This window comes from Bombus pyrosoma, linkage group LG7 (assembly GCF_014825855.1).
Source record: "Bombus pyrosoma isolate SC7728 linkage group LG7, ASM1482585v1, whole genome shotgun sequence".
NCBI lineage: Eukaryota > Metazoa > Arthropoda > Insecta > Hymenoptera > Apidae > Bombus > Bombus pyrosoma.
Genome location: NC_057776.1, coordinates 12759822 through 12773252, shown reverse-complemented (window position 1 = coordinate 12773252; position 13431 = coordinate 12759822). Strand labels below are relative to the sequence as shown.

Sequence of the window (13431 nt, the reverse complement as noted above, 5' to 3'; positions counted from 1 at the left end):
TATCTTTTAAACTAATCAATTTTCGACCGTATTATCCTAATACTTTTTTTTCATAGAATGATGGGAGATTTCGATATGTATAAAACAAAAGAAGGTTTCCATTTTAAAAAATAGTTCATCTGCAAAATGTATATACATATTACAAAAATGATTGAAAGTCGATATTTTTTGTACCTTATGCTTGACCTCCATTACATCATTAAAATTATGCAAAAATTGTGATATTTCAATTTGTAAAAATAACATATGTGCCAATTGTTTGAAGAGATTTTAACAATTCATCTAACAAATGTTCGATTCATTACAGCATACATATATATGTATATAATATTTTTATATCCAACTTGTAAAAGAAAACAATGGTGATGTCATCATTGTATATGTATTTTGTTCATCAAAGTACGTCAGTTACTAACCATTTAGGAAAAAATAACAATATTTCATATAAGTAAATAGGTGTTGGTCTCATCACTACGATTTCTAATTTCTCTTCTCCCTTAGCTACTTTCATATGGCATCAGATATTTTTCTCTTTCATCAAGTCTTAGTATCTTCACTCGCAAGTATGAGATCGTTAAAATCTCGACTTTATCAAGCTGCGTTTACCAATAACATCGTATTACTAAATAAACCGTGGCATGCTCAAACATGAAAACCGGATGCATAGAAAAATGAAAACATTAATTGGTAAGATCGGGTAAGATCTAGATAAGTTTAATGTCCGGAAGTACCTAAAACGACAATAGTCCGGCGTCTCAGTGCGCAGTTACCAACGCGCAGTATTTGAACATTCGTAGTTCGATCGGCCATATTGTCCTCCGGATCATATACAACGCCCTCACACGAACGTTTTCGACTTTACGAGGTTAACGATTATTTGGAGGTTTTGTGTTGTAAGTGAACTTAGCACAACGTGGAAACACGATTCTGTGTGAAGAAAGACGGTTTTTAGTGGCATTTGAAGAGACCTGTGCCAGCCGGTCGCGATCTAAACGCAAAAGATTGGTAAGTTATATCCAGCACGCAGCAGAACGGATAGTACACCCTTCGGTTGCGTCCTCTACATTGATGACAGCGCCGACGGTGATAATTTTCTGAAATTTTTGTTGTTAATGCCCCCTGTGTCCTGTGATCGAAAGCATCCGCGTTGTCTTAAAGCTTCCCGACAGAATGCGCAACTTCGGAACTTCCGATGTCTGACGAAAGTCTACGGTTTGAAAACCGTGGAAGCCTGCTACGAATTTCCACATGCTCCTTAAGCGCGCAATCACAATTTGCCCATGTCATCATTCTCGTTCGCATTACCCGCTTCGCGAGTTACATGGCATTTCGCGGCAGCGTGTGTCGCACCTATCTTTCAATCTTGTTTGACTTTCCAATGATATAACACTGATCCTCGATTACGAGGATTCCAACGCATGATGAATTGAATCACTTTCGATCCCTGTCATTCATTCGCTCTTTCGTATCTTCAATTTCTTTACCTCAATGTATTGATTTTCCTTTAATTTTGCACGATTCATGATTCATGATGTCTTCTGCTTTCCCACCGATAGACTAGTTGTGATCCCATATTTCGGCTATTTCTGAATATTCTTATGTATTCACGTGTTTTCGGATGTACTCAAATGCAAAACCGCTTACACTTATGGATTCTTGCGACACGAATATTGTCATATTTCATTTGTATGATGTTTGGACTTTATAGCATTTCAATAATAATTCGATAACTATTTAAATGATCTCATATCCTTAATGATATTTATTTATATAGATATTTGAAGTTTTTTATTTTGAGAACTATATGTTGCACGGTGTATTTTTTAATTTTCAAGTCATAAGTGATTGAATATATACATAAATACTCTCTTATCAATTAGATGTAGTATGTATGTGTATACATATAGTATTATGTTTTTTAGAATGATTGTGTAGTTAGTTTAAATTACAACATTTTTTTAAACACAGAGACCTATTGAACATTTGTAAGAAAATATATAAATACATATTTAATTTTAAGTTTTGTTGCTAAAATAAATAATAATATAAGGTAAACTGTATAAAAGTAATAGCTTTATTTATTTAAATCATTGAATAAAAAATACATTTATTGTTGTTTTAGACTAATGAGAGAAAGTACACTTTTATGAGTTAATGATTTGACCATGACAAGTAATGTAACAACGATTAAGTTAGAAGAGGAGCAAGAATCTGTAACAGAGATACAGACTTACTTAGAAACATTTAATAAAGAAATAGAAGGAGGTCAAGGAGAGCAATTACAGCATGTACAGCGTTAGTATTTACAAATAAATTTTCTATATCTTTTACAAAAGGCATACCTTTATTAAAATTTTCTATTATAGTGCAACAAGTGGAAGGATTGTCAGGTGGTGAAGAGGGTGGAACTTACTTTGTTGATCAATCTGGTCAATATTACTACCAAGCAAATAATGATGAAACACCTGTGATGACACAGGTACAAATCCAGGAAGTAGAAGAAGCAGATGTACAAAATGAAGAAGAAACACTTGCAGAAGAAGAATTCCATGAAATTGGAGAATTAGAAAATGTTGATGGTGATGAAGATGTAAGCAAAATTATCTTTGTTCATGGAGTGCCATGGTTATATCATTACTATGAAAATATATTGTGTTTTATAGGGGCAGGTAACGAGCAATGGAAATAATGAGGTTGTAATCAATTCTGGAGATCCATATCAAACAGTTACTATTGTACCATCTGATACTAATCCTGCTGAAGTCAGTTATGTACTAATAGTTCAACAACCAGATGATGAGGATAAGGAAAGCAGACTGGTAGAGCAAGAGGGAACTGAAGGTGAAGAAGGAAAAGGAGAACAAGATCTTACAGTTTATGACTTTGAAGATAATGAAGATAATGAAGTACCTGTGGAATCAGAAGCAGAAGATGATAAAACTAAGATTGTAAAAATTTTACCTAAAAAGTCCCAAACTGTTACTCAAGCACATATGTGTAATTACTGTAACTACACAAGTCCGAAACGGTAATTTTTTTAGTTTGTTTTAAATTATACCCTAATCAAAATTTAATTAACTTATAAGCAATTTCTTAATCTGCATATGATATAGATATCTGCTATCACGACATATGAAATCACATTCTGAGGAAAGGCCACATAAATGTAGCGTTTGTGAAAGAGGATTTAAAACTCTGGCCTCGCTTCAAAATCATGTTAATACACATACTGGGACCAAGCCACATCGTTGTAAATTTTGTGAAAGTGCATTCACAACCTCTGGTGGGTACAAAATATTTATAGACATTTTCTTCCTTGCTTTTTCGATAATAATTTGTCCTCCTATTATTAAACAAATAAAAAATATTGGAATGCAGAGACACAATAATCATTACAGTATTAAATTTATAGGTGAACTTGTTAGACATGTTCGATATAGACACACTCATGAAAAGCCACATAAATGTCCTGAATGTGACTATGCATCTGTTGAATTGTCTAAACTACATCGTCATATTCGGTGTCATACAGGCGAACGTCCATATCAGGTATATTATATATTCATATAAAAAGCTTAAAAAGCGTTATTCACGACCATAAAGTTATAATTACATTTACATTACAGTGTCCGCATTGTACATATGCAAGTCCTGATACTTTCAAGCTAAAACGCCATTTGCGCATACATACGGGAGAAAAACCATACGAGTGTGATTTTTGTCAAGCAAGATTTACCCAGTCTAACAGCTTAAAAGCTCATAAATTGATACATAACGGTACGTTGATACTTTACATGTTAAAAGTTGTAAATTTTGTTATGTAATTTTTTGCTATTCTGTTTATAATAATATATGTTATAGTTGGGAACAAGCCAGTCTTTCAATGTGAATTATGTCCAGTAACTTGTAGGAGAAAAACAGATCTCAGAATTCATGTACAAAAATTACACACCTCTGATAAACCTCTGAAATGTAAACGCTGTGGAAAATCATTCCCAGATAGGTATGTGGCAAAAACTGAGCTGTATAATAGCTACAAAAGTGAAAATATTATATGTTGCAAACATAAAACATATAATGTATTTTACCATTATAGATATAGCTACAAACTGCATAGTAAGACTCACGAAGGGGAAAAGTGTTATAAATGTGATTTATGCCCATATGCTTCTATATCCGAGCGTCATCTCGAAAGCCACATGTTAATTCATACTGACCAAAAACCATATCAATGTGATCATTGCTTTCAATCATTCAGACAAAAACAACTTCTTAAACGGCATTGTAACTTGTATCATAATCCTTCTTATGTTCCTCCTGCACCTCAAGAGAAGTCACATCAATGCCCTGAATGTGAACGATCGTTCAGGTATGTGATATTTGTTGTGCACATATTACGTAAAAATATAGAGGAAAATACAGTTGTATGCATATAAGTTCTGCTATTTAGGCATAAAGGAAACCTAATTCGACATATGGCTGTGCATGACCCAGAGTCATCCATTCAAGAAAAGCAACAAGCATTGAAGATGGGAAGACAGAAAAAGATTCAAATAATAGATGGGCAAAGAGTCGAGGTCATGACAGGTGATTTAGCTACTAAGCTTAAAGATTATGAAGAAGAAGATGAAGATGATGTGATGGCAGTCGAGGGAAGTGATGGTCAGCAATATGTTGTATTGGAGGTTATACAGCTAGCTGACAATCAAGGAACTGATCAAGTATGTGTTATAAGTAATGTTAAAAGCGTATTAGTTCATAATGTTTATGTACACATTTGTATATAAAATATAATTTTTTCATTCTTGTTTAGCAAATGGCTGTTGTAGCTAACGAAGATGGAGATTTATTGATGCAAGATCCTTTGAGTCACGAAAGTGGGATTGTAACTGGTAAGATCGAGGAAGGAGATGAAATAAAAGAAGAGGATATAGAAATAGATGAGTTGAAAATGGAACCAGAAACGTGTACTAAATCCTTGTCGCGGAACATGCAAAGCAATCCAAAATTACAGAAAGAAATGGAAACATGTTTTGGTTTTGACGAGGTAAGTAAATTTTATTTTTTTATGGTCTTTATGATTTGCCATTTAAAGGCATGATTAATTATGACATGAATTTGTTATATTTATTCAGGAAGAGGAGGAAGAAGAAGAAGCCAATGGTAATATAAATATATTGCAGACAATTTCTTAATAAGAAAAATGAATGCAACAAAATCTATGTATGTAATAGTCAAATGTCTTATCTGTCTCGCAGTAACAGTGTATGTACTGTGAGTGCTGTTTAATATTATTTAAAGACTCTGTGAATAGCTCCAGTGGAGCCAATTTTCGGATCCAGCGTGGTCTATACGAATAGTACAAGAACATCCTTTGCCATTAGTGTGTTAGACATACGTAATAGTTTATGAAGAAACAGTTTTGTGGTTTAGTAATATATAAAGTGAATGTACAATTATATTAGTTGTGCAAGAAAGTAATGGCAAATTTTTACTCGGTAATATACACGCGTTGCCAATTTACGGTCATTACTTTCGTATACACCTAATTATAATTTTACTTCATTTTCAGTAAAACTTGTGCTTTGAAAATTTTAAATCAGCGAAACCTTTGCAAATAAAATCGGATATATTATCAATATAGATCGATATAATATTTTTAAATTAGTCATTTAATAAAAACATAAAAACATAAAAACATAGAATGTAGCAAAGTGTTGACATTGATTGATTCGTTTATTGTTGATATATGGTTAATGGAACTGAAATTGCAGAATCATGCGAGGCTCCAATGTATATACATACTTGCCATTATATTTCATTTTATAGATAAATATCGTATTCTATAAATAATTAGAGGGAATATAAATTTAACGATCGATCGAGTTTTGTGTTATTTAATATGAATGATGTCTGCATATTTATAGGAATGTACATAAGTAATATATAATGCAACAAAAAAAAAAAATTAGAAACTTTTCATTGACTTGAAAGATGTTACATTTGTGATTGTATAGGAGTATTTTATAGTAATAATACACGGTCATTCTGTGAATAAGTAGAATGAATATTAATGATATACTGTTGATTATAAGATCAAGTGTTTTGCGGATATAAGATAAAGTATGAATGATATAAAGTAATTTGAAGTTAAGTGTAATATTATAATTGTTATAATTATAGTAATTTTTTATTTCTCTTTTATTAATTACATTCTCTCCAAAACATAGAATTTTTAGAATGCACCTTTTTTCCACGTTGGTCGTAACCATTATAGCAAAACATGAATATACTAATAAGAAAATAGTACGTATGTTTGTAAACAAGGACAAAACTTTTGAAACGATTGAATCTTTTTGCGTTTTGTTGACAGATTAGATTATTGTATAGTTTTTTGATTACTTAGCATCCATAAAACGACAATTTCCTATCAATCCAATATCAAGAGAAATTGACATTGTAAAATCCTTGTGAAATCCTTGTAAAATTGTATATACAATAGTATATACAATTGTAAATGAGCAGTTGCTAATTTTGTGCTATTCAAATCGGAGCACTATCGTACAATATTCCAAAGAAAAAGTGGTGTAGCATGTTCTCTATAATAAACATTTTGTCTTCGACGATACTTGCGCACATTATTTCCGTCCATGAATTATCGTTTCGATATTTGTTAAAAATTCAATTATTCATTATACACATCACACCTATTACTCCGAGCAACGCGTATAGACGTTCTATCATAACCGTCTATTTGCTTTGTATCCTGTAAATAATCGGTGAAACGTTTGCTCCCACCTTTAACGATATTAGGAAAAGCCGCACCCAACTGCACCCCCTGCGGTCGTTAACCCTGTACATACATACGTATTATATCGTCTCGTTTATCAGGGTACATTTATAGAACACGCGATAGTCTACGGTTCATAAGAAGTGAATTCTTTTGTATTTACAATTACTACATTAAAAGCGAGTGATAACAAATGAGGAAAAATACAACTATATATTGTTAATTAATCTAGAGTTGTACTAATTTCTAAGATATATATATATCTTATAATATCTACTTCTGCGATCAATTTTTGACAATACACGTGTAATTTATGATTCGAAACGTTATGCTAATTTCTCCTTTTTTACCCACTCGATAGTTCACGCCTTTCATTTGTATTCCTGATGCGTCCGTAGGACGTAATAATAATCTCTCTTTCAAAGGAATGTCGAATGAAAGCGGATGTAACAATACGTGTATATAATTTCGTGCGTGCAAACGATTCGCCTAACGTTGGCATATTTGCTGGTAGCGAGTGTTAACCCTGTTGTATACCCGCCTCAAACTGATAACAGTACCTTGAAAGAGAAAGAAACAAATATGTAAAGTAAGTGAAGTATCATTACTCTTCCTTATGTACATGAATTTTGATTCTTCTAATATCTACGTTACATATTCCATACGTGATAATTAGGATAATGCAAAGTAAAATGTTAAACACGTGATGATACGTTTAATTAATCTTTACTCAGCTGGGGCGGTTTATCCTTCTGCTAGGCTTACTATAAAAGACGAAAGACCGTAACGTGCTATACGATTTACGGTGACTCGTTTTCCACCAAAAGATAATCTCGACAGCGCATACATACTACTGTCGACAAACGAAACGGACACGGGGACAAATGGACGTGGCACAGGATACAGGCCCACGCGAATGCACTCTCTTTGCCTCCCACGGTCCTTCTTTTACACGATGGTATATATCGGTGGTTTCTACGCAGAAGAGCTTACTAACCACCTGAAAATTCATATCGGTGCGAGAATACATTTTGGTCCAACGACATCGTACGACCAGTCTAGATCAGATATCTCAATCTCATGAAATCGATTTCCATGCAAAGTCTCGAAGGTTTGCATCGCGAAGCCATTGTTAAATATATGAAAATTATTATAATATCGAATATATACGATATAACATCGAGTTTACTGTTAATTCTACGCAGACGAATCTCTCTGTTTATTGTAAAATAGTTGTAAAAAAGGAAGATGTCATTTAAAAGAATTGTTTGAACGAGAGGTTTAATTTTTGTAAGGTGTTTCGAACGCAGAAGAGAAAAGAAAATAAACGAAAAATTGTCCTGGCACCACTTGCGTCATGTCTGATTCCATCACAGCGCATAAGATAAACCAGCGTGTCGGTGAACTCGTGTCGCGCATAATGCGGTTGCCTTTCCTTTATGCGTTTGCCCGCGTGCCGCAATAAAACGCGTGTGCATATATTATTATGCAGTTTCCTTTTCACGAGGACCACCTAGACGGCCCATGACCATGGACAATGATGACCTAACCGCGTTCGTCGCTGTGGGAATCCATGTGCTGCTCTCCGCCCGTATGCAACGTGAATCGAACGTTAGAATTCAATGAACAAACGAAACGTTCGAGACAGCGGCGGGGACGATGAATGAATAAAATATACGGTGCGATATTTTAGACTGGCAATCAACTTGTGTATTCTTCCATTGCGTTTCTATATATTTTACAGAATTTTCAATTCTATAACGTGAAATAGATCTTCGCTTACCGATAGAAGATAGCTTATTAGTTAATCGAAAAGCGCAGATAAATATCTTGATCTTTACTTTGCTGCAGAAGGTCAAAATAAAATTGTAACAATGATGATTAATAGATATATATTTTTTAATAATTTGTTCGATTCGATATCTGGACAAGGATAGTTTTTTTTTAACGAGCTTTTCAATTACGAAAGAAAAAGAGAAAAGAGTTAAAGTCATCGCACGAAACCATTCGAAAATTAAAAAAGATTTTCGATATTTAGGTATCTTTTCTAAAGTAAATATAACTCTGAGTTCATTTCAAACGATGCCCAATGTTGAGTCATTTCGTTTTACGTCAGATCACATAACTAATTCCCTAATTAAAATATCAAGGATCGCGTGATATCGGTCGATGGTAGCCTGACTGGATTCTCGACGCGAGTATAATATAATCGTACAACTACAAGCGTTCGTATATACATTCGAAGATATTGAATGAATAAATAGGAAATGCTGGCGGCAACATCGAACGTAGACACGTATATGTGTTTTCCAAGATCTCTTTACGAGCGTCGTTTTGCGTGACGAAGAGACCGCCTCGCGTGCGATTCCATGATAAGACGTGGAGCATATTAAGCACGTCCGTTTTGTTCTCCATGATCTACAAAACGCGTATTGTCCTGAGAAACGTCTACCGTTGTTTAAATCGACGGATCGTACGGCTTTGTTGCACGACGCGTTTATTCACGGAGATCGCAGGTTAACGAGCGAAACCTTTTAAACCACAGGGTGTGTCGGTAACGAGGTAACCCTCACAAACGGGGTAATTCTTGGTATGAAAGTTGGTCGAAAGTCCAGAGTCGCTTTCTTTTACAGAGGAAAACTTTTGTTCATGGGAAAATTGAATTTCTTTGCACAAGTACAACGAATATTAATCGATAGGTGTTTAGATTTAAAATAAAGAGCAATACTTTAGCTTTCTATTTTAACTCTTTGTACATTAACGATTGTTATCGTGTTGTAGCGAATCTTTTTCTATTTTGCTATCTGAGCTCGTTAAGTATGTCTTACGTACAGAGCGTATAACGTTGATTTATGAATTTGCGGCGAAAGGCAATCAGTTATAGGCGACTGAGAATGATTTCACCGAAATTCGTCGGCCGTCGTCTTTCGATCTCTGCTCCACATGCCGTGGAACTATATCAGAACAAGTACTTTAATTGCAGGATGTTGTTAGTCCATTGCGACGATTGGCCGCGTGAATGACTGCATCCACGAAGCGTGACCATGGACAGACACAGTTCCCTATAATGCGTACGCGATTAAGTACAAGATAGGCTCTTGCAAAAATTTATGACGATAATTACCTTACTCTATTTCCCGGCGTTCGTTCAGTTGCAAAATACACGCCCATTCACGAACACGTATATTGCACGTACACGTATGCAAGGACATACAAAGAAATTGGTGAAACAATCTGTCCTCTCACTGTCGTATTTCTTTCAATTATGATCGTTTCGCTTTCCACCTTTTTCCGTCCCTTTTACCGTACATACATATAAAATATGATCCTCGTGTGTCTTCCAAGAATTGATTTTCATGCTGTTTGCAACGTAAATTAATTAATGAAAGTGGTTTTATTTAAACCTCAACTTTGAAGGATAAAGTTAAGAAAACTTATATCGTTTCCTGTAGTATAATTGTGCGATCGATATTGTTCGTCTATAGAATATCGTGCACCCTGAAAGTTCTACCTCAACAAATTACCCCCTTGATGATCATCTACGTTCGCCTTATACAATCCAAACAACGCCGTTAACAATTGCCAAGAACGTGAGTAAAAAGTAGTATAAAAGTAGACAGTTAAATAAAATAGTAGCTAAAGTAAAACTTTTAACATTTGAGTTCGTTATTATTAGACTGCAAATGTTTAATGCAAATAGATAAATTACATTCGTTTCATTCGGCAAATATTACAACAAATGCTTTGGATATTTTACATATTTATTGCACGTTCGAAGCATTCTGTGCATTTTTGCATCTTGAAATTTCCATGAACGCGCGAACGTCTGCAGTCTAATTATTACAGAAAAGTTCAATATATTGTTTGAAGTTATAGCTTGATCGACTATGAAATTAATCGAATGATTATGAATCTTAATCCCTTTCTGTATCGGTCGGAAGGTTGATCCGCACGAACGAAGGTAAAGACGTGGATGGACGGAGGAGTGTTGCGAATGCTCAAGTTTTATTGCACAATGAACGGCGACAGTTTACGATCTTCCGTAACGATCGTTGACTCTGCGGCAGGATATCTTTTCTCCAGGGCGGAAAGTCAGTGCGGAGCCAAGAGTCGGCTGGAAATCGCGTAACGAGAGACACGCGCGATAATAACCGCACATACGCGGGACAGTGATCGATATTTAGCTCAGGACAAAGCCGATGACGGCGGACCATGGCTCCGTCATCGGCGCGGTTGTCATTACGTAATTCGAATTACGCAAGGCTGCCACGCAGGATCGCGTCAGCTGTTGGAAGCACGCGTTTCCTTCGGGCTATTATATTCTGTCAAACAATGCTCTTTCATTACACCGCGTGGAATTCATTCAGCTACCGCAGAAGCATCGGACGAAGGTATCAAGTACGCGAAATACTCGATACTTTGGGAGTGACGTGTAAGCTTCGTTCAAATTGGTAACTTTGACTTTATCCTCGTATAAGTTACATCGATCGTTTCAATTTAAATAATCCGACTTCAAGTAAATATCTAGAGTCTCGTTTGGATTAGTTAAGTTACTTGAATTGAAGCTACTACTTGAGTTCGAGGAATTTGAAATCACTTTACCAACATGAAATTGTCATTTACTTAACTTGGAACGTTCTTTCAAGTTTCGTGCTTCGTGTCTTGTAATAAGACAATTTTTTCGCGATTAATTCGCACCTTTCTATCGTACATTGATCATTAACGATCATTAAATTGGATTTAGTTTCTTCCGTGAGGCGTAGCAGCATCTTTTAGAATCAGGCTCCTTGCTATTCGGAGAAATATCCGCGTATTTCACTACGCTCCCCGTGCCAAAGAGCGTGGTAGTCATACCTATTGTCTAAGTTCGATTATGGTGAGGCTCACATCCGTTCTGAGTTAATTTACTCTTTGTGTTCCTTGCCTTCGATATGCTGTAAACCCATAATTAGACTCGGAGAAAACCGGTTATCGCTTAATTTCGTCGTCAACATGCATCGATATCCGCGAACCTGTGAACGTATAATCGAGAGCATGTGGTACTTTTAGTTAGAACCTGAACTATCAGCCAATCACATTTGTCGAGTAATATACCGTATGTGTTAATAGATAATTGCGACCGTCTGCCATCTGTCGATGATTTCCTCTTTCCTTTTATCTTCTCTGCTATTTTTACTTAACATTTTATCCTTGATACTCTACTTCAAACTTTCTGCATTCGATGGGAGATGGTTTCGATCATAAAATCCTATTTCTCTGTCGTTGGAAAATTTCTTGAGTTTGAAGGAAATGTGAATAATTAATCGAGTCGCAACTTCATTTTCTGCCACGGATGTCTTTAGAGTTGTAATAAAGTGTAATGAATTTGTTATAATGGTAAACGCAGAGCGCTATTTTTTAAAAGATACCAAACCATCACTATGATTCTGAGCTAACCAATTACAAGAGGAAAATAAAGATTAAAAGTTAAATAAAAAGATAACAAAGAAAATTCACCTTAATCTTATCGTATACCATTCTTCACCGCTGACGCGACGTCCCACACCCTGCAAGCGAACCAAGATCCGGCCAAGGAATGCTCTGAATTATTAATGCGAAATCACGAGGCGAGATTCGGGATAGGTTGTGGACCCATATCAGTTGTTTGCCTTTCGACAGGTCGATCCATATAAGAAGCGACGCTGGCGAACCGCCGCGTCGCGCCGTGCGAAATTAAATGGATTCGTGGCCGACGTGCGTGAAACATAATCGCACCCACGAGCATCACCATAATCGGTCGTTATACACTGAATTACGAAAATATTTAAACATCTACCACAGAGGACACTTATGCATATATCGTGTATATTACGTAAAACATTCTGAAATTTCATTAGTATATACATGTAGAATAGATGGCCGGATCTCGCTACAGCGCTAATAGCATTTCGAAACGATTTGTACGATATACATAATATAATATATTCATAAAAGGTGTCTACAAGTGTTGAAATACTTTCATGAGCCTGTGTATACGTTACATCTTTATTAAGGCGACGAACATTCTGCGTGTATGCTGTGAAAGAAGCGGACGACGGCGATGAGGGTGTGGCGTCGTTCTTCGAAGTTCCGCAAGGACAGAGACATTAAGCTTTTATTCGATTGCGCCACCATTCGCGGATTTTCTTGCGTGTTACCCACGCGACGAGCGGGTTTTTCGAGCGGACGCCTCCGTCCTCGATATTCCGGAGGTGCGAATCAGGGAAAAAGTCTAGGATGACTTCTTCCAAGGTGAACCTCGTGGTGCAACGTTCTCCGTTCGTTCGCCGTGGTATATCGAACGTTTCGCACGCGTTTGCATCGATCGTTCGAAGCTGCAACGAATCCACGTTCTCTTTTACGACGTGGTTTGTGCGAAGAACTCGCAACGCGAAAAAAATTCTCCATGAAAATTCTGTTTCGTTGCGCGTTCCATTTGCATATAGGCCGCTTCATCTTTGACGGGATTTGATGCGTTTGGCCGTTGTCCGTTGTTAGTTCACTTTTTGCAATTTGAAAATCCAAGGGTCTGCATTAATAAAATAAGCTCAGATAGAACTGTTGAAAATTGATGAATGTTTTACTGCTCTTTTTAATTTGAACAGCCTATTTTTTATTTTATA

General features: G+C 35.8%; 1 protein-coding gene and 1 long non-coding RNA gene across 7 annotated transcripts; one reads left to right on the top strand and one right to left on the bottom strand.

The window, feature by feature from the left end:
* Window positions 1–368: 368 nt before the first annotated feature.
* LOC122569653 lies at window positions 369–862 on the bottom strand. Its single transcript, XR_006317535.1, has 2 exons — window positions 732–862; window positions 369–596 (listed from the first exon to the last, which is right to left on the bottom strand). It is a non-coding gene; the product is annotated as an uncharacterized LOC122569653 (long non-coding RNA).
* Window positions 589–7110, top strand: LOC122569643 (transcriptional repressor CTCFL-like). 6 transcript variants are annotated; one of them, XM_043730995.1, is made up of 12 exons: window positions 589–1005; window positions 2123–2295; window positions 2367–2590; window positions 2664–3028; window positions 3114–3283; window positions 3413–3549; window positions 3627–3777; window positions 3862–4003; window positions 4097–4369; window positions 4451–4721; window positions 4814–5047; window positions 5136–7110. In XM_043730995.1, the coding sequence occupies exons 2-12, from the start codon at window positions 2166–2168 to the stop codon at window positions 5193–5195; spliced, it is 2157 nt and encodes a 718-aa protein (XP_043586930.1). In that variant the 5' UTR covers window positions 589–1005; window positions 2123–2165; the 3' UTR covers window positions 5196–7110. The 6 variants fall into 6 exon arrangements, with proteins under 6 accessions (XP_043586930.1, XP_043586932.1, XP_043586931.1 ...); XM_043730997.1 differs by lacking the exon at window positions 589–1005 and adding an exon at window positions 1121–1194; XM_043730996.1 differs by lacking the exon at window positions 589–1005 and adding an exon at window positions 1138–1212.
* Window positions 7111–13431: the final 6321 nt, after the last annotated feature.

Excerpts from the sequence above, each read along its gene's own strand:
- LOC122569643 (XM_043730995.1), top strand. The coding sequence starts at position 2,166 with ATGACAAGTAATGTAACAACGATTAAGTTAGAAGAGGAGCAAGAATCT. Across the intron at positions 4,004-4,096 it reads GGAAAATCATTCCCAGATAG|ATATAGCTACAAACTGCATA; the intron begins GTATGTGGCAAA and ends TTACCATTATAG. Across the intron at positions 4,370-4,450 it reads GAATGTGAACGATCGTTCAG|GCATAAAGGAAACCTAATTC; the intron begins GTATGTGATATT and ends TCTGCTATTTAG.